The 26,045-nt window shown below is 30.0% G+C and overlaps 1 protein-coding gene across 2 annotated transcripts in view; it reads left to right on the top strand.

Annotated features, from left to right (window-relative positions):
- LOC107438883 (diuretic hormone receptor) overlaps positions 1 to 26,045 on the top strand; it is a 235,922-nt gene that overhangs the window by 161,246 nt on the left and 48,631 nt on the right. For both annotated transcript variants that reach the window (XM_043039188.3, XM_043039187.3), the window contains exon 7: positions 13,751 to 13,901. In XM_043039188.3, the coding sequence (XP_042895122.1) occupies positions 13,751 to 13,901 (151 nt within the window). The remainder of the gene's footprint in view (positions 1 to 13,750; positions 13,902 to 26,045) is intronic.

Genomic DNA, 26,045 nt, shown 5'->3' with positions numbered 1-26,045 from the left:
GTGGATAATGATTAAAAGCAAATAAAAAGAAATTTCTTTTATCTCAGCTTTTTATTACCACGTCCAGCAATAAAGAGAGAAACTGAAATGATAAAAGCCATTAAACTCTTAGTTTTCTCATTCGAGTTAAAATTAGTTTAAACATTTCTGAGCTGTCGTTAAACCATCAACAAAACTGAGCCATCAAAGCAATCATTAAACCAGTTTGTCCAAATTTTTATTTTCTTAGGATGAAGATAGCAGCAATTATCTTAAATAAACTTTTCCATTTATAACTTTAGAGGAAAGTATCTAAAGAAAGTTTAAAAAATGAATTATCGGTGTAAATGATTATTCGGTTCTCAGTGATATCTTTGTATTTATATACGCGCAATGAAATTCTTTAATAAAAATTTATCATTAAATACTTATTAAAATATTATTATCATATCTGTACGGAAATACTAATTGTTTGAGAGCATTGAAATATTTGATAAAATTCACAAAAAATATGGTGAACCTGGTATAGTAAAATAAAATTTAGTGTTGTGTGTGTATTTCAATATAGTGACCAAAAAATTGTTTTTTTTTTAATTCTTAGAAAATCACTCAAACAGATGCTACGCATATTTGCGCTTTGCCTTACCTCATGCATTAAGATTTATTTCGCTTGGTTATGCGTATTTACCTTATCGTACCTTTATTTTAAAAACTGTGGTGTAATACCTGCTCGAATTTGATGCTAAAAAATTACGTTTAAGACCAGAATTTCTAGCACATCGTTACTATATAAACGAAAAAATTATCAAATGAATGGCTTCAATGCCGGTATTTTTCCTTAATTAACCAGAATTATGTTTTCTAACCAGAAATGTCGTTACTACGCAAAAAGATAATTTTACCAGATTTTTTTTTCTGCATGCAAGTATGAAAAACCAAAAGTTATCTTCTTTTTATTTTATCTAATAAAAAATTAAAATATTGATATTACTTCAGATATTACTCAAAAAATATGAATGCCCAAGCATCACTTACAGTTATTCATACACTTAAAGCATTTTACATAATCTATTCTATATGTATATCAACAAAACCGCTCTTATACAAAAATGTCTCATTTTTCGATAGTTGTATCTTTTTGTAAGACATGTTTATCTTTATAGCAATAAGGAAAATTATTAAGATGATAAAATATCACAATGCTTGCAAATAGAAGTTGCTTTTACAGCTCTTTTCTTCATAACTACCTGTCGAAGAATAATGACATAAAATAATTATTGAACTTACAGAAAGCTCTCTATCAATAAAAGAAGTATTAAATAATGTTTGTTTTCATGGCACTTAATTGATAAATACTACTCACCTCAGAAATTTTTTTTCTGTTGTTTATTTCTTTTCGAGTGCATATAGATAATAGAATTATTTATTACAGTAACAACTGACCATAAAGCTATTTTAATGCATACTGAAAGCCTGTTCATAGGCAATGAAAATAACCGTTTTAGATGCCTTACACATAACTGCAGCAGTCTGATGCCACACAAATTATGACAATGGTGGATAATGATATTTATTATTAAAACTACTTATGAGAGTAATGAAAATAAAGGAAGACTTTGTTGCACGAAAAAAAACATGTTATTATTTCCCTACTCTAAGAACAGTTTATAAACATAAACATAATATTTTATTATTCTAGGAGCTGGAAAAAAAATTATAAGAATATAGAAAAGTTTCAAACTTACTTGCGAAAATTTCCATTCTTTAGGATTACTGAGATTTACTATTAAATTACATGAGCCGTGGTGGCTCAGGGGATAGAGCCTCCCAATGAAGTGAACCGGGTTCGAATCACAGCGTTGTCTGGTCGTTAGGAATTCACTTTAGCATCCGCACCGACCACTCGGTGCGGATGGATGCAATTAGAGTCTCCTTGCCATCAGGCTAACTGTGGGAGGTTTTCATGGTTTTCCTCTCCATGTGACGGAAATGCGAGTAAGTTCCTTGAAAATGTCCTCCACGAAGCCAAATATCTCCCAATAGTTGATCTAAGAGTTCCCCTGTTTTCTGGATTGGGTTCAAAATTACAAAGCTTCTTAGTTAAAAAGATGGGTTTATATTCGAAAGCTTAAAAATTATGTCGGATGTTCAACGGTGGTTGTAAAAATAATGGTTAAACTGCTGTCTAGAGAAACACTATCCTCTTGCCGGGGAACAGGCTAGGTTTTCGTAAATATATATAAACCCAAGACCAAGTTACTGACTCTAATCAGACTATCAAAGAGGTATTGAGCAAAAGAAGCTCACTGACTGTTGCCAAAAGTGCGCATGATTCCATCTGGGAGTGAAAACTATGACAGAAATTACAGAATTTTAGCATTACATCAAATATGCTTAGTTGGTTTCGATCTTTTCGAAGTCAAAGGACGTGTAGTTGAAACACGTAAATGAATTTTCGAAATAATTTCATTTACAAACTGCCCCCATCTAAGGATCTGTATGCAGATGCACTCTCTTTATCTTTAACATCGATTTAATTGAATCCCTAAATGCAATGGTATTTATTTACATAATACTTAGCGATCTGGACTCAGGAACCTAAGAAAAATATTAAAAAATTTCTTGAGTAGGTACTTAACAAGGTACTTAATGTTCTTTCAGAGTGGTGTGGCGTCAATAACATGACCGTTAACTTGGATAAAACGGCTATGCAATCTCCTTTTTTTTTAACACTCCAACCTTTTTTTTCCCGATTTGAAACATAGGAACATCGCTATTTCATACATAGATATTTTGGTTCATTTAGGTGTAACGCTTGATAAGAAATTGATTTAGCAACACGTCGAATCAATATCAACGTTTCTCAAAGACAATCAAAGTTTCTCAAAGAGATTGAATATTTTGAAGTGGTTGGCGGAAGCTACGTGGGATTTCTCAAGATCTAGATCAGAGGTTCCCAAACTTTTTTTTCTCGTGGACCACTTTCAAAGTTTTAGTATTTTTGGTAGATTTCTGCTACATTTCTACTGTATTCCCAAAACTCCTAAAAAATATCACCCTAAATTGGGGGTGTTAAGAAGAAGAAAAAAGTAGCAAATTTTCTTGTGTCCTATTTATTAAAATAATACTAGTGGATATACAAAATTATAAACATTTATTATTACAAACAATCAACAATTGACAAAAAATTAACAATGAACTTGAAAAGTAAATCAACAATAAAAAATAGTCATACTTTTAATGAGACGGATGTACTTGATGAATTGACAGCAAATTATCAATATTTGGCTTCAGTTTTGTTGGAAGTCTTCTCAAATTTCCCCGTTCTATGATGTTCAATCTGCTCTTTTTCTTTTGTTAACAGGTCGGTAACGGCACTAAAACTTCTTTCAACAAGATATGACGAGGGAAACGCTATCAAAAATTTTCTCGCAAATTTCCCACAGCCCATGATATTTTTCGAGGATTTCTGCCTGCAGCCGAAATGTTTGATAGCCTTTTTTAAATTTCACCTTCAGTTCCTCGTTGGTGCTGAGCTCAACTAGCTCCTTTTGTAATACCACATTCGCCTCTTCCGTTTCATCAAATGGGGTTATGATCCATGGTGGTTTTTCCATCGTCAGAATATCTTCAAATCTATTTTTGAAGTCATCAAGCAGGGTATTTAAATGCGAGCGGGCGCATGGACGGCACTTTGCAAGTCTCGACATGTGGTGTACACTTGTACTATTATCTATTGTTCTATTCAATTCTGTGCTTGAACTGAGTCTCGAATATTTTTGAGTACCTAGCTAGTGAATGATGCTACCTGCCTACGTTGATAGGTAAATCCAAGCCACAATTTTTGTTCTTTATTATGAATACCAGAAAATGTTTCGTGGACCCCCACTTACAACTTGTGAACCCCTGTTTTCTTTTCACGTCTACGTGGACCCCCGTGTGGTTTCCTATGGACCCCTGGGGGTCTACCTGGACCACTTTGGGAACCTATGATCTACACTTAGAATTACTTATAAAACCTTCATACTGCCGATTCTGGCATACTGTTACGAGAGTACATAACAGTCTCAAACTCCAGCCACAAAAAACTTAAAACTATACTGAAGCAAGCATCAATATTTATTACAACAGTGAAATCCACGCCTGTTGATGTAATGTTGTTTTTAACAACAATAAGCCCATTCAAAATATTATACAAGAAGGAGCTTCAATAAATAATTAATTAAAGTTAAGAATACTTTTTCGGGGTATCAACTTGAAAAGCAAAACCACAAAAAAAACAGGATAATTTTGTTCAGAGAGATTTATCCCACAGAGAAATCTTTAACTTTCATAATTAAATACAACTACTAACGAAACCCAGAAATCTCATGGAACCATGGAGCATTGAGACAAACATCAATTTAAATCAGTTCATTATGTAAAAGGATATTTCACCGGATGTACTAAAATTTGCCGATTGTATGCTTAAGAAACTATCGAGACTAAATATTCTGAAAAATGAATGGCTGCGAGTTTATACAGATGGATCGCAGTTTTCCCAATACCATAATGTTGGAGCCGTTGTTTACTCAAAAAACTATTTTCTTTCAATGTACCTTTTAGAAAGTGAGTTTTTGATAGTGAAGTAAATGCGATACGCATCACTCTCAAGTAACTAACTTGCCATCCGAATAAATTTAAAAATGTAGTTCTACTATCATATTCACAGTTATTTAATCCAACAGCTCCATTTAGGATCTGCTATCAAATGAAATTATGTCAACAATTGCCAATTTCCTTAGGGTCTCATCAAGGAGGTGTTGTTTTGAAATGGATCCCAATCCTTTGCAGTTTATATGGTAATGAAGTGGAAGACTTTCTTAGCAAAAAGGGTGATATGCTGACACACTGTATAAAAGACGAAACCGCTTTTGACGCTTCTAAACTGATTATTAAGCAAATTATGCAACCGGCGCACCAGAATGAACTCTTAGAAAAAAGATATGGAAGAAATAATTGTCTTCCAGATATACCCGACAAACCAGGACAGGAGATAGCATCCATCTTTTGTTTGTTTACTGGGAATGAAAGCCTTGCTGGCCATCTCTATTATATTGTCATTCTTACACTGGCTTCCTACCCCCTGTGGGATAAAAGAAACAAGCCCTATGGACAGATTTAACCCGCGTACCTGTGGTGCTCCCCATGCATGAACGGAATCATCCAGATATTAGGAAGCAATAGGACTAAAGGGGTGATAATCTTTGGTTGATTCGTGTACTATTTGTTATTGTTGCTGTTAATTTCCTCATTCATATTTTTTTTGTTATATTTAATACGAGATATCTAGATATAAAATATATATATATATATATATATATATATATATATATATTAGACAGATAAGGAAAGTAGAAAGTGGTGAAGAATAGTAAAAGAAACACTATAGCATCGGATAAAGTTAGTTGGAAAAAAAAATTCCGTATCCCAAAGAAATATTATGTTTATTCTGACGATTGTGGTACTTTACATAAGATACAAGCTACTGGATAAAAAAAGACATAAATAAAGTATATTTAATTTAGAGATAAACTTAAATGTAGACCTTTTTATATTAACGGGCTGTATAGCAGTCATTTTTAATTAATCTTTATTGAATTTATTGAATTTTGTCCTGATTTCATTACTTTTAATCAAAAATATATGTATCCGTATTCAAAGGCACATTAATTTAAATAGGCTTAAAAATTGCTCTTATTAATTTAAAATTATTTATAATGGGCAATGTTAAATTGCAATTAAAAAAAATACCAATACAATTTAAAAGTATTGATAATAATGTATTGACATTGGTTTTTTTTTCTCTAATATTAGATATTTATTTATTTTACTCTATTTTTTTTAAATTTAAACTTCTAAAACACAATTATTCTAATTTTTTCAAGTTATTAAGGCATAAAACGACTTTTCCTCCTACAATTTTTCTTAAAGGATGAATACAGTGGTAACATTTATTTTTCAATTAATACAAGTTCTCTAAATTTATTCTGCTTTCAACACCTTTTAGAATTTTTTAATGAGTATTTTTTTTTTGTAATTTTAGGATTAAGGAGCTTAAAACTTTTTCAGACTTCATGCCATACATTAATTTTTTTTGTTCAAAAGAACTTATCCAATTTAGTTACTGAAGTACGAGAAAAGCAACTGGGATTTTTGATACTTTTACGTTGAACATTAAATTACGCATTAAAATATTCAAACTAGAGATCTTAACTTTCTTCTAAACAATTATTCGTTTTTATACGCTTTTAAAATAATTTTTAAATATCAAGTGCAAATTTACAAAGCTTATTGTTGAAAAAATAAAAATGTTACTGACTCAAAATAGATCATTTAATTTTAAACTGATTAAAAAACTTTAGACTTCAAACTAGAAAAACTTTTGTGATTAAGCACAATACTTGTTTTTTATACTTTGCTTAATGACAGAAAAAAATAATCTGTATTACAAAGAGATCTTTCAATTTAAAAGGTAAAAGTATTTCTGTCTCAAAAGACTAAAAACATCTAACCGGAAAACTATTTTCTGCCATAAAAAGACAAACTTCAGCATTAAATTAAAAAAATAAATATAATCATAACAAAATGCTCTGTCATTGTAAAAGATACATTTAAAAAATGCATGTATGATGTATGATGCATATTATATTAATTATAAACCAGTTGTTGCTAAATTGTAATACATTAGATGTACAGTGCGCAAAATAATAAATAGAACATCTTGAAGAACTTTTGAACTAATAATCTAAATTTCACGTACTGGAACTCAATCTCAATGGTTCGGGGGCCTGACCTTAAATATGTTAACTAATTGGTATGGACCATAGAGCTGGAATAGAAGTAGAGCAAGCCCGCTGTTTCATTTTCCCATCTCTCTTCATCTCTAATATGAGAGTCCGTTCTATGAAGTGCTCCCGCTCTTTTGGCGATTTTGGCGGAGATGGAAGGACGTCGTATAACGGTTGAGATTTGTTCTTTTGTGGTGAATTTGTTTTTTTTTCTCAAAATTAAATGCTTCAAAAATGTTAAGATTAGTGGTACTGTAAAACATTGGATAATTTTTAAACTAGATGTGGGGAAAGACCATTAGACAATGCCAACCTTCATCTATCGAAAGGTACCTCAAGATTGAATCGAGTTAGCTTGTCTTATATACTAGTCAATTGATGTTTAATAATCATAGTGGTAGTTACGGCACAAACCTCCCCCACCAGAATTTTATCATGGATAGAATTCGATGAACGGATACCACTAGTTGCTGTATTTGTGAAAGATCGGGAGAGCTGGATTAAGGTCACCGAGTTTCAAACTTTAGTCATGAGAGCTGTATTAAACTCATGGTTATGCATGAAGATTCTCCTGTGTTAGTAGTCGAGTCTGTGTAGAAACCCGTTGAGCGTAAATGAGACTGAGAAGCAACAGCGCGATGAGGACGATGCCGTAGTCACAAATAGCAAATCAACTGTTCAATGTGGACCATCCGTCGAAGTAGGCGTGATCATTAAGGCGTCCACAAGTCACCAATTTGTGGAAAGACTATTAGACAATGCCAACCTTCATCTATCAAAAGTTAACTCAGGAATGAATCAAGTTACCATGCGTTATATACTAGTGAATTGATGTTTAATAATGATAGTGGTAGTTACGCCACACAAGACTTTACTAGTCTAAAAACTATTTCAGAATTTCAATTTTTAATCTGGGTAAACTGTATTAAATTGTTTACATTTTTATAAAGTTAATAAAATTTTAATTTTTGCATTGGGTAAAGAAAATGGTAAAAATGCATCCTGTGATAAGTGATGAGTGATTTTAGAAGTTATAATATTGTTAAAAATGTTTCACATAATTTACGATCTCAAAACAAACATCCAAATATAGAATTAAATTTTTTTATTAAACTTTAAAAATTGAAAATTATCGAAAAATTGCTTCCCAATTAGTTAATAATACATTATACCGTTATTAAAGCTTAATTTAATTAAAGTTTCACTTGATAATGTTTTATAAACTTTTAAAAAAGTTAGAGTTGTATTCTTATTTTTTTTATGGAATATGTCAATTATAAGAGATTTTATGGTTTTATTAAATTATCAAGGTTAATCAAGTGTTAAAAATCTACAAAAAATAAAATTAATATGAACGGGTCCGAACTTTGATCATTCTCCTTTTGACGGAGGCAATAGCATTATTAGGTGGGATGAGCTTCTGATACTATGTTTTGCTTAATCTGAAAAAACAAAATCACAAGGAAAGGAACAAATGATAAAAAAATATTAAAAAGTTTAAATTGTTTTAACTTGATTAATTGCATCGGTATCTGGTCTTTCAGTTTGAGCATGATTTTGTAATGTTGATCAATACCATTTTTTTTATTATTTTATTTTCTTTTTTTTCTTTTCCTCCGTTGGAAGAACGGTTAATCAGCTCGTCTTAGTCAAAATTATTATTTTTTTCTTTCATTTAATTTTCTCCTTATTTTATATCAAAACAAAAAGATGTATCAAAACTCGGGTACCAATTTTTTTTAGACAAAATTAATTAGCAGTGCAGAAAACATAGTTTATTATGATTTTGACAGATTACAGTGAATGGATTGTTTTAAATGCAAAAATCTAAAAACAAAAACGCGTTTTTTTTTTTAAATAGTTGTTTTAAAGCTGAATATTTTATATGCTTCAGTTGGCAACATCAACACAAAAATAAAACTGATGACCTTTCAACTTAAAAAAGCAGAAAAGAAAATTGAAATGATTTAAGGCATATGACAAGAGCCTTTGAGACATCTTTTAAGGAGATGTTCTCCTTGGGGAGACCTTTTGTTCTTTTGTCGTCTTTTGAAATGCTCCCCATTTTCGAAAATAATCAGAGCATGTCTCGCTTATAACTAAAAATATTGTCTTAGATCAAAAGTAAGTAGTGAATAATTATCTTTTGAAAAATATAAGCTATTTTTAAACGAATTTTTTTACAATAAAACTGGAATTGCGATTTCTTTTATCTTTATGAATATATTTTACCTTTGTATAAGATAAATAATTGTTTTTCAATCTCTCTCGGCAAAGCTTTATTAAGCTCGGTGTAAAATCACTTAAATTTAAAAAACAATAAGTCCCTTTTCAATGAGGAAAAACATGTTATTCTAAAGAAAAGCATAATATCGATTTACATTAAAAGTGTGTTTGAAATTCTATTTTACTCTGAAATTGCGTAAGCTGTTCTTTTCTGACTGAATTCTGATCTGTCAAATATAATTAAAACAGAAAAATATAGTTTAACTTTAAAAACGTGTTAAAAAAACAAGCGAAATCAATCATTTTGAATTAAATGTGTTCAATAGCAATTATGACGTGAAATTTTATTTCTTGAAAGCATATCTGCCTCATGATTAGTACATGATTTTTTATATTTTATCTAATATTCATAGTCATACATCGATAACTTTAAAGACCATCTAAATTACCTACCTCTACAGTAAAAATTATAATACGATCATTCTACGGGATTATTCTATAAAAAGCATATTAAAATTGACTGAAAATAGAAATTAGACTGAAAATAGAAATTGGATATATAGTAGATATATACTAATTTCCGATATCATAGAAATTATGGTCCTAAAAGATAAACTCGGATCAACGACTCTGAATATAATGAGATAAACTCGAATCAACGGTTCTGAATATAATGAGATAAACTCGAATCAACGACTCTGAATATAATGAGATAAACTCGGATCAACGACTCTGAATATAATGAGATAAACTCGGATCAATGACTCTGAATATAATGAGATAAACTCTAATCAACGACTTTGAATATAATGAGATAAACTCGGATCAACGAATCTGAATATATTAAGATAAACTCGGATCAACGACTCTGAATATAATGAGATAAACTCGAATCAACGACTCTGAATATAATGAGATAAACTCGGCATGAAAACGCAATATTCATGAAATGTTAGCTGATCATTATCTAATAAAATGATATCTTGATACGGGTATGAACAACTGTTTCATGAAACATATTACACTAGAAAGCTATATCTGTCGCAAAGATATATTACGAAACAACAGTCCTTAGCCTTGTAATATTTTGCTATCAATGGTTTCTTTACAACCGTAACAGTAGTTGAAAAGAACTAGAGAAACAGCTCCATTTTCATCGTTTTTCATAGCAAAGAAACTCAATCGATTCCGCGTCATCTTCTATTGACGTTTTCTTGCACTGAAATGTATTAGGCTGTTACAATAGCAATGAAACACTAAGTCCTGAACGATCGCATATACAAAAAGGGTGATTAAGTCTTTGCCATTTATTTTGTTCTGATTACTCAATATAACACTTCTCAAGTATTAATAAGAGGCAACTGGAATAAAATGAAATGCGGAAAAAAATAACTATTTATACAATGTAATCAAAACGTATATTCTGCCTTGAATATTGTTACAGACAAGAGGTAAAAATATTAGTCTAAGAACGCATACTATTCTTAGCTGCAATACCTGTTAGAGAATTCTTTAAAACTCACTACAAGCATTTTTTTATGTCTGAAGAACCAAAGAAAATACTTAAACCCTAGATGAATAGAAGTTTTTTGTCCGATGATTGAAACTTAAACTGAAAAAAAAGTACTGCAAGAAAAAAAATTGAGGAGGAAAAATCGTCGCCAACATTCCTCATTAGGAGGAGAGATCAATCATGAATTAAAAAAATTACACTGAATAACAAAAAATAAATTGAAGAAGAAAAGAAAGTGGTGTAATTAAGATCAGGAAAGAATAGTTACATGTTTTAATAGGATTAGTTTATTTTGGTTTTATCCGTTGTTCTTTGAAAAATTGAAACAACACTAAGAGAATGTATTGATTAATAATAAGTAATTTTTTGAAGAATACGGATAAAACGTAATTTTCATCACAAAAATATTACCCTTACTTATGGGCAAAAGAAATTTAAATTTAGATAATAAAGATTAGGAAAGGTTATAAAGAAATAGCTTTGTCAAAAATTTGATTTTATCTGTAAATTATTGCTACCTATTCTCTCATCCTTAAATATTCATTTTTCTCTTAAATCATACTAATATTAGATTGTAAGAAAAAAACCTTTTTAGATATTAAAACGGTATAACGTTCGTTGATGTACCGGGTATCTCTAAATACCGATGATGTGCGGTTTGATGCGTTTCGCTTCAGAAACCAAATTTTATTATGCACTAAAATTTAAAAACTAATTACAAAGTTCATAAATTGTTCACTGTTGATAAAACAGTGTTTTCTGTTTGCAACATGCACACCGTTTCAACTAAAAATATATGCAAAATTGCAAAAGGGTTTTTGTGCAAGAATTGTGTTTTTTAATGATTATTTTTATTTAATCAGGCATTTTATATGAATAATAAACACTAAATATCGGATGGACTTATAGACGTATTACCGAAATCAAACTACAGTGTACACTGCAAGAAATTTCTCGGAAAAAATGGTTGAATAAGTTAATTTATTAGTTATTTTACTATATTCAACAAAAACAGTCAGATAACTATATAAAAGATGGTATTCAAACTATTACTGTGGGGAAAATTGCTTATTGACCGTTTTCTGCTAACAAGATTAAAAATCAGAATTGTAGCAGTGTCAACTAGACCCACTGCCAATGAAATGGAGCACGCGTTCTTCGAATGCTGGAAGCTAAACCACGTGTGACTATGAATTCATTTTTTTATTTTTCATCATCGGATACATATCACAACGGTGAATGCTTAGTAATCTTATAGTAATAAATATGTGGTTATTAAGAGTGGCAATGGTTATTAAAAGTGTATATTATGTCCGCTGGTGGAGAGCCAAGTTGAAGAAATAAAGCTAGGATGGCCTCAGGGCTGGGATGGCCTGATAGTTAAAAATGCGTTCTGGTGTTAATTGGGTTAGGGGACAATCTCTCCAGATAGTGAAGCATCTTGTGATGTTATTTTGAGCTATCTTCGTATCCTCGAAGGGTTCAGCACGGAATTATGGACAGAACAGAATTTTCTGGGACAGATAGGAATCGGAATGGAAGGTTTTTAAAGTTTGCTGGCATGAAAAAAAATGCGCTTGCTAACCACGTAAGTCTTCAAAGGTGATGATATAGGGTTGAATCGAGTCTCAAGCTTCTTTAGCAAGTACGTCTTTGCAGTCATTTCTCTCAATGTCCACATGGCAAGAATCCACTAGAGGGTGCAGGGTTTTTTTTTTGGATTCAGAGGATTGCTGATGCTTTGGCTTAAATTTGTTTCTCCATTATATTTCCAGTGCTGATTTTGAATCGGAAATGAATACCAATCCTTCTGATGGATCTATATTTTGGAATAGTAAAAGAGCTTTTTAGGTTACAACCAGTTCGATAATTAAATTCAAAGCTATTTGGCCTGTGATAATTCTGAATTCTGTTCTTTTTCCAGATGGGTGGGTAATCGGAATACCTGCTATTAAAGTTGTTATCCGAAGAACCATCTGTATTAGTAATTACTCTATTTTGCTGGGAAATGAATTTATAGCGTTACCGCCTTTCTGTAATAACACGACCTGATTGAATTAGTTCTTTTAGCAAGGTAGTAGAAGGTTTCAGAGAATCTCGGCATTAACTAGAGGCTTAATAACAGAAAAACATCATCAGGCCTGTACAAGAATATTTTTCCCTGTCTGGGCGTCTACATCAGAAAGAGTTGTAGCTAAACTTGACCATTTTCAGTATAGAGCATCTGAAATTATAACAGGCACTGTTACTTCTACAAGCAAAGCCAAGACTGAACTGGAAAGGTGCCTTATTTCTCTAAAAAGCAGTTGCAGGCATTCCAATGTGGAATTTATCAACAAAATAAGAAATTATACCAAGGATTAAATCTCAAAAAATACCTTCAGCTTTTGGGTAGAAGCAAAAAGGCTTCAGAGATCGTTGATTCTGCACCTTGACAAAGACATTTTTTGAGCAATCCCTTATAAACAGTCATTTCCTCCCATTAAAACGGTTATTATACAGCAAGTTTTCCGGGAGGGAAAAGATTTTAAAAAAAGTTAACTTTTAAAAGCATCACATTAATTTCATTGGGATTCCGAGTCTCTATATGGAAATGTGTCCAAACCAATTCGTTTCAAAACCTAATAAAAATTCTTAAAAATTCAAATACTCATGTTATTTTTGCAAAAAAAAACATGAAAAAAAAGAAAGAAATACTCATTATATTCCTCTGAAAAACAAATAACGTACATCGGAAATACATATATTTTAAAACCTAAATATTGTTTGTTTACCGAGTTAAATTTTGAATGAAAAAAAAATCAGTAAATTAACTGCTTAAATATATTTTCCATAACAACAATTAGAAATTACTTCATGAAGGCTTGTACAATAACAAGGTACGACCAGGTTCCCAAATCGCAGAAGAAAAGCAAAATATAATTTAAATTTGCATATTTTTTCCCCACACTATTCACCACACAAGAAAGAACTGATCAGTGCCCAGTTTTTGCACTAATATAAGCAGCTAAATTGTCCAGAAATTCAATAAAACTAAAATAAAGTTGGATATACTTTTTTATTGCACCAAGTCCCCCATAAGACAGTGATCAATTTAAATTTTTCTATCCAAGCTGTAATTATAGTTTTCGTCCCGCAGTTAATTAATGTTTGTGTCAGCATGGTTTATTTTTTTAATTAATGTTTTATCTCTTTTGATTAGGTTGCGTGCTATCTGGTCATTCTCCTCACATATCTTATGGGGACCAACTTCTTTTGGATGTTTGTGGAAGGTCTGTATCTCTACATTTTGGTCGTTAGGACATTTTCTGCAGAAACAGTGAGGATTCATGTGTACGCCTTGATTGGTTGGGGTAAGCATGCATGCACTGAAATATTTTTTTTTTAATTTTGTATGGTACATTGTATATATAGATATCAAATTTTCACGCTTTTTTTAAAATCTTTCCAGATGACAGTTTATCAAATAAAAAAAATTCTAAGCAAAAGTAATTTAAGAAAGTTTATATCATTACTTTTTTTTCTTCCTTGTCCGCTTTTCTTTTTACTTTAATAATTTGATTTTCACTTTGGATAATTTATCTATATTTTTTAACAAATCAAGAAAAAGTTTATTATGTCCCAAAATTAAATATATATATATTTACTTTTCAATTACTACCCTAATTAACTTCGGTAATTTCCATAAAAAAGTTTATACAAATTAATTTCTGTTAATAAAAGATTTGTCTATAAGATATAATTTAATGGAAAAAAATATTTGTTTGTCCCTTTAATTTTTCCATTTTGTTTTGGATCAACAACGAAAAAAGAGTTAAAACTTTCTATTCCATAACTTTCATGCAATTTTTTTTTTTGGAATGGAAAAATTAATTATTTTTTTGACATAAACTAATTAATTTTCCCTTTAAATAGAATTGTTCACTCAAGCTTTTTCGAATTAAAAAAATTAGCAGCTCACGAAAATAAAAAAAAGGAAAAAAATACCTATCTGTTTACCTCTCTGATCAACTACTAAACAGTAATTTAAAAAAAGGTGTTCATTAACAATGAAAATTGTAGCAGAAAAACGTTTCAATTCCAATCAGAAACAATAAAAGTATTTTAATAAATCAGAGGAAAATGGCAATTAATTAAATTCTTTAACTTAAGACCTAAAGTGGATATATCAAGTTTAGTTGTTTCTTCTGGAATGAGCTTTTATGGATGTTATCATAAATTTCAATTTTTATGGTTTATCTTGTAAGTCTACCAAGGTTCACTTATTTGATGTTATTAAATTTATTGAATGGAAGAGTAGAAAAGAAGGGAAGGACATTTAACTATGTCAGTAATGTATTCTTTGCATTTTTTTTCACTGAATTAAATTAGACCAAAACTGCATCACTAAAAACATTAATGGGATACCTGCAAGTGACGTAGAGTGGGTATCTCGACTTTGATTGGTTGTTGAGACGTGGCTTTTGTTTGCTATGGCAACTGTTCTTTCCATTTTATTTCGAGTAAACCAAGTCCGTCAAGTATCAATTCTCTTCAATGACACATTCTATATTCTTTCTCAATAATTCTTTCACAAATGTTTCAATTCTTTCACTATATATTTCTTACCTAACGCAAAGACAGGCGAGAAGCAATGTAGAACATAAACAAACTAATTCTACATCGAAGTTGCCAGGTTCACAAAACAAAAAAATATCACGTTTACGGTAAAATATATAAACACATAAAAAATCTAAGTTAAGTAAAATGCATAGTCAAAAAAGTATTATATTTTAGTAATTTGATGTGCGTACGGCTCTATATTTAATTAACTTATCGTAAATTAATATTCTAAGTTATGAGGAGAAATTTAGCTTAGCTGATGCTGACGTCGTAGTTCACATGAGTGGGTATCTGTGATCTTCTGCATGAAGTGCAAGTACCTAATTATAAACAATTTCTACCATGTTACTTTAAAACTTGATATTGTCTCATGAACTAAATGGTGTGATTAATGCGGATCTTCAAACTCTTTTAATAATCAAAGGTAAAAAGGATGTTATTTAGGCTTTTAATATTGATGTTTTGATATTGATTATTTTAAAAATGTTTCATAAGTGAGCTTTTACGCGATGTAATTAATCGTTATCAATTTTTGTTTTTAAATTAAATATGATTTCAATACTCATTTTGATTTTAATAATGGTTTTGATTCAAAAATGTGCAATTTTTTAAGCTTTGAAAAATTTCACGGAAATTAAATATGGCGCTAAAATATTCGGAAAGAGATATTTTAATATCATATAATTCGTATAGAGATATCTTAACGCCACTAAATACAGCGTTAAAATGTTCCTAAATATTCGTTAAATATACTTCTTATTACTAAAATTTAATCCAAGCTTCATCTCCTACCATACGGAGGTTTTTTTTATTATCAGCAGATGGCAGCACAATAAGAGACGTTTTTAACTTCCTCTTGATGATAGGAATGCATTGATTTACACTAATCTGAGCTGCTATGACGTCATACGAGGACTGCAAGACTTCCGGTTTGATTTGTTTGTTTTGTAGGACACTGGGGGAATATTAAAGGATAATAAACAGTTTTAATAATTCTAATAATAATCAGTTTGCTAAACTGATAATAACCACTTCACTTCTAATGATAATGAGTCTGCCAAATTTAGGTCATAATACTCATTAATACACGATTTAATAAATCTGAACTGCAGAGTAATTGGATGTTTGTTGAGCTTTTATTGAGTGCATTCAATAGTAACAGTGTATTATATTCCAGAGAACTAATTTTTTTTGGTGGTGATAATAACGTATTTAATGCCATAATTCTTTTATTAAAAAAAAGGTTTAAATTAAAAGCTTAATACGATACGATTCATTATTATTTCAAATAAGTACTGCTGGAAATAAATCTTTTCTTAGGATTATAGGTGAATCGAATAAATCAATAAAACAAAATAGATTTATACAAGAAATAGAAATTGAGGAATATATTTATAAAAAGAACTTATTTATAAGAAAAGTAAATCCGGTCATTTAGTTCTCCGGAAAAAGTCGTATTAAGTGTATAGCTGATTAGAAAAAATATATATCTTTTGGTTTTGACCTAGGAAACTTATGTTTGAAAAGGGGTAAGATAAATCCTTTTTTATACATCACATAACCTTATATAGGAATTGTTTTCCTCCTTTTTATTACTTCGTCTTTTTCACCGGTAAATAAATTATTAAAACACTATATCAAAATGAATATTCTCGCTATAAACTATTTGATATATCTCGCTATAAATATTCTCAATATAAATTATTCTCGCTATATCGAAAAATCGCAAGAACCGCTGTTGCCGCTGTTTTGGGTGTTCACATTCATGTTGCATTTTGTCTTGCTGCGCAAACACCATAAGACTTTGCTCAGGTGTGTCAAAAAATTTACAAATATTAAGATTAAGTAAAAATGAACATTTGATAGTTATTTCGAGAATTATTAACTATTAACAAGCAGGCTGCTCTACAGGCCACCGGAATACAACTGTAGGGCTAAAATTCGCCATGCTGAAAGGGCCATATTTGTTTATGGATTCCAATTCCAATTTTTTGAAAGTTATTGCAATTTCTTATTTCGTTAAAAATTTATTTAATATATTCCTTTCGTTACGATTAACATATTTATAAAATGTGTTAATTATAATATAATATAATGTGTTAATTATAATATAATATAATGTGTTAATTATATACAATTATAATAATTATATATTTTCTAACCAAAATTATCTTTTTTATCAACTTATAAGAAAAACAATTTTGAGACGAGACGGGAGGGAAAACGCTTTTTGTTCATTAAAGCTGATTCTGAAAAAAAAATGAAAAAAAAGCTTGTGCACCTACAGGAACCGTTTTTCTACCTCACTGCCCACCTTCATTTACTAACAACTCTAGAGAAGGTGGAGGTACTGATTTCTACATTATTGATTTGAAAAAATTGATTCATCCTCAAAATGAAACAGATTCGTATCCAATCTTAATTTTTATCAATTATAGACATAAACCTTTCTTCTCCATCAATCTTCAATGATGAATGCGAAAACCCCGCAACCACAAATTTCGGGAGGTGAGCTAAGCGAACGGGGATTGAGCCTTCTAGTAATTTAAAAAAATTTTACATAAACTTTGCGTGACAAAAAATTCGTAGCAATTTTTAAGTTAAAATGCAAATATGCTTAGCAATTTATAATTTTTTTAATTATTAGAAACAACTAAAAATGAGTACTATATAATTTTACTATATATGTAGCGTTAAAAAATCTGTAGAATATTACAGGAAAGTCGAAAAATTGTAATTATAATTTTTTTTAACTATAGAAGGCGTACATGAGCGCATTTGATAGGTCCAAACGTGAGTTAGAACTGCATGCATAAAAAATAAATTAAAAAATAAATGAGAATAAGGGCGCTAAAAAAGGCTCAAAATATTCAACAGAACTTTCAAAGATTGTTTAGAATTGTGCTTACTTTCTCTGGAAAAAATAAAAATATTCAGTGGTTAACAAAAATTATAACATAGCAACGTTTATTCAAAAAAGAATATTTGTAGAAAATATAAAACAGGTCAAAATAAGAATAACAATACTTCATAAAGGAATTTTGAATTTCAGAATTAAATGAATTCATAACCATATAAGACTAATAAAATGAAATTCACTAAAGATAATATATAGACAAAAACATCTTCAGGGGATTTTAATAAAATAAAGACAAAACATATCACTGTATAAAGAACACGAGAACCTCCCACGGTTAACCTGACGGCAAGGGGACTCTAACCCATGATCCGTCTCCCAATGAGGATATTTCACGTCAGCACTGTGGTCGGTGCAAGCCGGATGCGGAATTCGTATCGACTGGGATTCGAACCTGGTTCGCCTCATTGGAAGCCGAAAGCTCTATCCCCTGAGCCATCGCGGCTCAACAATTACATATGTGGTACTCTTTCGTTGATTCACTCTGATTCGTTGATCCATTCGTTGATTTCCTGAATCAATTTGAGATAGATGATGCACATCCAATGCTTATTTAATATTCACAATAATTTTCTAAGTGACAGCTCACGAATTCATCCATCACCTCAGCACTGAATTTCATTCAAATGATCCGACACATTTTTAAGTCGATTTGTGATTGATAACGCCTATCTAACACGTTTTTTTATATACATTATAATTCCCTATACGGTTATTTATTAATATACTCTCGTCGTAAGTGGATAAGAAGGATAGCAATTTATTCAATCCAACAAGGAAAAAAAATCTGGTAAGATTACCGTACTGTATGGTAATAGTATTTGATGTAAAAAAAATCATAATTCTGATTAATAAAGCCAAAATAGGCGGTTTAAACCATTCATTTGATAATTTTTACGTTCGGTTTACTGGAAATTCTGGTTCTCAAAATTATTGTTCTTATTGTCACACATTTAGTAATACATACAAAGCTAAAAAGTAAATTTAACTGAATAAATGGTTTTTTATGCCTAAGGTATTAAAAAAATTACCTAATTTTCCACATTTACCAAATTATCACAGATTATAAATTTCATCATCACAGATAGTAAAACCATGCTGTTAATTTGACCAAAATCATTACCAAAGCGCTTTGTTTAGAACTACCCATCTTTTTGGTGGTCCCATAAAGTCAGAAACACTGCAAATTTTATCTTATTTTTCTAGTTTTTACCATACTTTTTTTTCTCAGCATAGGCTTGCAACAATAGCAATAATAAAAAAATTTTATACATCTTAATATTTTCAAACAATTTTAAAAATCAACAATATTGAAAGAGATGATATTGATGAATAGTATACTGAAAGTATTTTTGTATGGGAGCTCTAACACTTGCAGTCTTTAAACTGTATCTAAATCAATATTTCGTAATGTCACAAAATCTGAATGATTTAAAAATATCTATTTAAAGCATTGAGTATATTTTAGGCTATGTAGACTAAACATTTTATTCTGTTTTCTACATTCTTGTGAGTCACTATATTTTGAAAAATTCTAATAATTTTGTTAATGATCTTTCTAGTATTCCACCATTTCCCTATATTTGGAAATTGATTTTAACTTAATATGTTGTATCCTGGGGTTCCCACCAAATTCATTCACACCTGTTTCCTATTTCCCTTTTTACTTGTTCCTCCGCCCCTAATGGTTAAACTACTTTGTATGTGTTTGCCTCTTTTACTTCATTTAGTGTTCAGACACTAATTTTTGTTTATAGGCCTGAAACTATTGTATGTCCATTTATGTACTTTCGTTTGTGCTTTATTCATGTTATTCTTTGCCTTAGATTTGAAAATATATTTTATAAAATTAATTTGTAATCGAAAATTAAAATTAAATGTAATTTTATGTCTAATATAAATTACTGTTTACACGATATAACGGGTGACCTTTAAAAATAATTAAAATTTTACTTCTTAACCAATGCGTGAATTACTCATATTAATTAGTTCTCTCTTTTAATAATATTGAGAAATAATGATAAATGAGGTACGATTAATCATTTATTCCTGTTTTCGTCAAAGCAATTTCGCCAATTAGTTTTTTTTATCAATTGTTAGCTAAACGATATGAAATAAGGATTTTCGTACTTCTACCACAATTAATTACTACCAAAAATAGGTTCTTTGAGATAGTTATCGATTCATCATACTGACCTAATTAATATTGATTGAATTTAAGCACCCTAAGGTTTTGATTTCAACACGCAACTCTTAATTTCTTGAGTTCCAATTCCATACATCTCATGAAGATACTTTCACCTGTGTTGACTTATTGTTAATGTACTAAGAAAATCTTTTTTGAACTGAGGTTTTTCAAAATTGAAAACTTAAACATTTTTCGTTACTTCCCAAAAATTGGATAAAAATACATTTTCAGAATCAAAAGGGATGATAAATGCTGCTTCTGTCTGTTCTTTACTAGCTCTCAAATGTATTGAAATATAAAATTAAATATAAATGTTTTTAAAAAATTTTCTGCGCGTAGATAGTGTTTAATATCTCTGTAACGTTTGGTTGCCAAAAAGAAGCTACTTTTGAAATATGAAGAAGTAAAAAATAACGATTTTTTTTTTCTTTTAATTGATTCAACAAAGATAGAAAACAAGAAACAATATTTTCAAAAATTTTTCGATATTCTTTTAATCGACAGATTTGATTTTAAGTATTTAAAATAGTTTATAAATAATAGAAAACATTTTGGAAAAGAAAAGAATAAAAGGTATTGGTTCTACTGCTAGTTTACCGTTTTGTATTTAAAAAAAAGCTCTTATAGTTATCAATTTGAAACGGTCAATTGCAATACTGTGTAACAAAAGAAAGAAGAATTGGAAGAATAAGTAGAATAGAATAAGGAGAATTGGATCCTCTTAAATGTTAGCCGTTCTTGCATAAAAGTTCTTACTATTCGCAGAAGATGGATTACAAATAAATGTAATACTGGATAATAGAATCTACAATAAGAACATTTTTTTATTATAGTTGACTGCTTTTCATATAAAAAAAATAGTTGTTAAGATTTTCGGAAGAAAACTTAAAATATAACTGAGACTGATTAAAAAATAATAAGAATCAAAAATAAAAATTGAATCCATTCAGCATTGACAGCAATTGTTTTTTTTTTAAAAAAAAGTTCTAACAATTTTCTGGAGAAAACTTCAAATACAAATGCAATACTGATTAGCAAATAAATCGAATCAACAATAAGATGAGTTCAATATATTCAGTTTATAGCTGCATTTCATAAATAAGAAGAAGAATAAGAAATTACAGTTTGCAGAAGAACAATTCTAAACTGTAATACTGAATAACAGGCTTTGATTGTATTTACCGATTCTCTATTTCGTAGAACAAATATTTAAAATGTTCAAATCGGAAAAGAAAGCTATAAAAGTAACGGCAATATTGAATAACAAATTATCGAACTCTTTAATTGAAAGAAGCTGGCTGATGCGTATTTTTTCAATTATTGGCATTAAGATAAATAATCAACCGACTGTTCTTAACAAACGAGGTACTTTTAACAAGGGAGGTATTGTTTCTCCATTTAATCTATTTCTTGCTGTTGCGGCTATTTACTATGCAGCCGTAATGTTATCAAGATTAGAAAAAGATCGCATATTTGGGATTGTTGGTCTAGTGTTCTCTGTTTTGTTAAAGTATTACCTACTTACATGCGGAGTTGACTTTACCACTGTTTTAGGCAGCCTTCGAATCACCAGCAAAAAATGTCGAGGAGACAAAAAAATTATTCGAATAATTAACTTAAGCATCCTCATAACAATATTATATCCCTTCCTTTTGGCGTTTATTCAAATTGCTTGCTTACACCTTTACAAGGACGAAACAACTATCAGATTTTGGCTTTTAGGTCGCTGTTGTCTAACGAATAGGACTTTGGAAAATGTCCTTATATGCGTTGGAATGTCTTTATTCTATTTTGTAAGGTTCTTTATACCCTTTTTGTCTTCAGTTATTTATACAGCTTTCTGTTTCGAGCTAACTCAAGCTTTAAATGTTCTTAGCCGAGATCTGGAAAAATATTGCCATTCGGACACTCTCAGTGTTCAAATACGAAAATATCAAGCAATTTTGGAATCCTGTGAAACTTTCGAAAATCGAGGAAAAGTAATAATGTTCTTTATGATATCAAATTACTTTACAATTATTTATATAAGCTTAGCTGTCTGTCTTGGACAAGTGGTTGAACTGCCTGACTTAATAGGAAATATTGAAGCTTCTTTTTCTGTGGCCACTTCTCTATTTTCAATTGTAATTATAGTTATTTCAGCTGCCGGGATACCCAAATCTATGGAGAAAACAGTTTCTAAATTTCAAATAATGTATCGTAATCAGCTAATAAATAACGATTTATGTTTAAGTTCAAATAAAAAATACACTCAACTATTAAAAGTTATGAGTGGGATACAACCATTTTACTTGACCGTTTGTGACATGGTTCGAGTTGACAAAGGTCTCATTCTTAGCACTTTCGGTTGCTTTTTGACCTATGGCATCTTAATATCTCAAATGAATCCAGCCTTAACTTTAAAAGTATAGACACAAGAAATGTCCCCTTCTTAGCACTACCTGGTTTTTGACCTACTGCATACTTATTTCTCAAATGAATCAAGCATTAAGTTTAAAGTTATTCAATACAACTTGAGTAATGTCTCATTATTAGCACCTTGGTTGGTTTTTGACCTACTGCATACTTATTTCTCAAATGAATCAAGTATTAAGTTTAAATTTATAAAATACGATTTGAGTAATGTCTCACTCTTGGCACCTTGATTGGTTTTTGACCAGCCGCATCCTAACTTCGGAACTGACCAAGCACTAAGTTTAAATGTATGGTATACAGCTTGAGTAATGTCTCAGTCTTAGCACCTTGGTTGAGTTTTGACCTACTGCATCGTAATTTCTCAACTGAATCAAGCATTAAGTTGAAATGTATATTATTCGACTTTAGAAAAGTTTCATTCTTAGCACCTTTAGTTGGTTTTCGTCTGTCTACATTCCAGTATTTGAATTAAAAATGCCTTAGTCCTTAGTATCTTTGGTTGTTTTTCGCCGACTGTGTCTCAAATTCATTTAAAATGACTTAATTTTAACATAAACAAAGTTCTAAATTATATTATTATGCTTTATTAAAACTAAATACGAATGGGTAGACTCGCCCCGCGAATTCTGGCTTTTTGTTTACAAAAGCAAAACTTACATTCTTTTTGGTTTTTTTTCATATAAAATTAATGTAATCTTAGTCTTAGATAAGTTTATCACTTAACCAAAGTGAAAATAGTAATAATAATAATATACTTACGGAGCACCAACTAAAAGTTTGCTGATTTTCAATACAAATCTCTCAAAAGACGTTTGAACAGGTCGGTTAAAAAGACACCAAATAAATAAAAACGGATCAAACTACTACAGCGCCATCCTCCTTAGAGTCTGAACTAAGTCCTCCGTCGGTAAAAAAAATTTTTATCTGCAATTTAAAATAGTGAAAATTAAATAAAACTAAAATGGGTAGACTCGCCTCTAGATGGGTAGATCGCCCCGGTTTACGGTACTCTAAAGTAAAAAGAAGTTTTGTACATCATCTTCTTACCATAAAATCTATTTGCCTAAAATTTTATACAGGAATGGCTTGCGTCGTTTTCGGTACCTTTCTTACAAGTTCAAAGCCATAGTTTCTCAATTAGAAAATATGTGATTCTTAACATCTTTGATTTGCTTTTTTGACTTTCTATAATCCTAATTTTCTGAATAAATCCATATTCTACCGGAAGAAAAAAATTCTGGTAAAAATCACTGTGTATGATAATGACGTTTCTATTAAAAGAAGAAGAAAAAGCATTACTCTGGTTACAAGACCAAAATGTACGATATTTAAACCATTCATTTGGTAATTTTTCCATTCTTAGGTTAACTGTCCTCCGAAAATTCTGGTTTTCAAAAGTCAAGTTCGTATTGCCACACATTTAGTAGAAAAATACAAAACTGAAAAGCAAATTTAACCGAATAAATGGATTTTATGCCATAATCTAAGATATCTTTATGAATCCGCTAAATTTTGCCACACATTATAAAACCATATTTTATTGCTAATTTTACCAAAATCATTACCAAAGCACTTTGAAAAAAAGTACCGAGCTTTTTGGTGTTTCCATAGAGCCAGAAACATAGTTAATTTTACCTTATTCTGACCGTTTTGGCCACACTTTTTTTCTCAGTGTAAGTATAAAGCCATTAATTGTTATAAAGTCAGAGTTATTCATTACATCATAATGGATATCTATATCTTTTTATACACATTTACCGCCGAAGTGTTATTGTCAATATTTATCAATAATTTTCGATTTATAAAAGAATTCCTTAAAATACAAGAATTTACTACTTATGTTAAATCTATTTGTCATCAACTTGCGAGTAAGAAATTTAAAAGTGAAAATAAGTACAGATATAAAACTACAACTTGTTTTATAAAGTTTCAGAAATTTAGGAAGCAACAGTTTTTCATGTTTGCTACCTTTTCCAAGTATGAAATCCAATATGTATTACTTTTGATGCTTGTTTAAATCCTTATGTCTACTATATGATTTAAATTATGATCATTATTTTTATTTTAATTTATTTACTCATCTTAAAGAAGGTTGAAATTTTACAAAAGAATTACTATCAAATATATACTAATCAAATATATATTAATTTAAACTTGTATCTTCAAATCTATATTTTCTTTAAGTTACTGCTAACTCGAATGTAAACTTTATATTAATGCACAGCTTTTTAATTTAAGAAAACAATTTTGGTTTTCCTTGTATATGTGGTAAACAAATAAAAATATCTATTAATTCAGAAGCGTCAAAATTCATTCATAAATCTCTGTATCACGTAATACTAGTAGAAGATTTCGTTGTATTTTGTATTTTTTAGGATAAATCACATACGATGCACACATTCGATAAAATATAAATACAGATTTTAATAGTTATAGTATTCGTTTTTCAAGATGGTATTTGTTTTTTAAGAGACATTGAAGGTATCTATGTTTAAGATGTAACAAAAATTTTAACTTCAAAGGGACAGATAAGGATGTCTTTTTTCTGATTCAAAATTATTATTTTTGTAATTCACAGAAAACGATAAAATTATTTTTTATGGAAGTAATAAAATGCAGTAATAAATGTATTTAAGTAAGTAAATGTTGTTAATATTCTAAATTTATAATGCATATTACATGCCTTGTCAATACAATATGATATTAATATGATAATTACGATATACTAGGAGGCTCCGCCCCCTGCTTGCTAGCGCTCGCCAACCCCCGAGAATTGCTACGCAATCCTATGTGGTTCACGCCGTGAACCATGGCTCGCTGCGCTCGCTCGCCAATGAACACAATGTTCTAGCACAAAGACATAATATATTATCATCAAAGACATAGTATTTTATCATAAAAGACATAGTATTGTACTTATGTAGAAGAATTCTACCAATGTTCTTATTGGCTTTTAAAAAAGTATATTAGCTATTTAGATTGTACATGGTGAAAAAATCAAAACATTAGCTAAATAAGAAACATATTAGCAAAATAAATTATCAAATATTGCTTCACTAATATTCTGCATTTTAAAGCGTGAAAATTCAATGCATAAATAAACGCGAAATATAAAAAAATTCAATGCATTCAATACAAACACTTAAACGTTTTTTAGACGTTAAGGTAGCTACTAGTAGAAAAATATCAATTCAACAGCGGCCTTTTAAAGCATTCTCACTTCAATTAATTAATTAACTCCTAATTGAGTTTAAATTAAATATTGTCATGTTTTTAGTGCATGAATCTGAATTGAACAACCCGATAATGCTCACTCTGGTTATTGTTATCTGGTTGCTCACTACGTGCTCTTGCGCGCCGAATCCAATCAATTAA

This window comes from Parasteatoda tepidariorum, chromosome 8 (assembly GCF_982258835.1).
Source record: "Parasteatoda tepidariorum strain Cologne lab strain chromosome 8, Ptep-v5.0, whole genome shotgun sequence".
NCBI classification, from domain to species: domain Eukaryota; kingdom Metazoa; phylum Arthropoda; class Arachnida; order Araneae; family Theridiidae; genus Parasteatoda; species Parasteatoda tepidariorum.
This window is presented reverse-complemented; position numbering and strand designations above follow the sequence as displayed.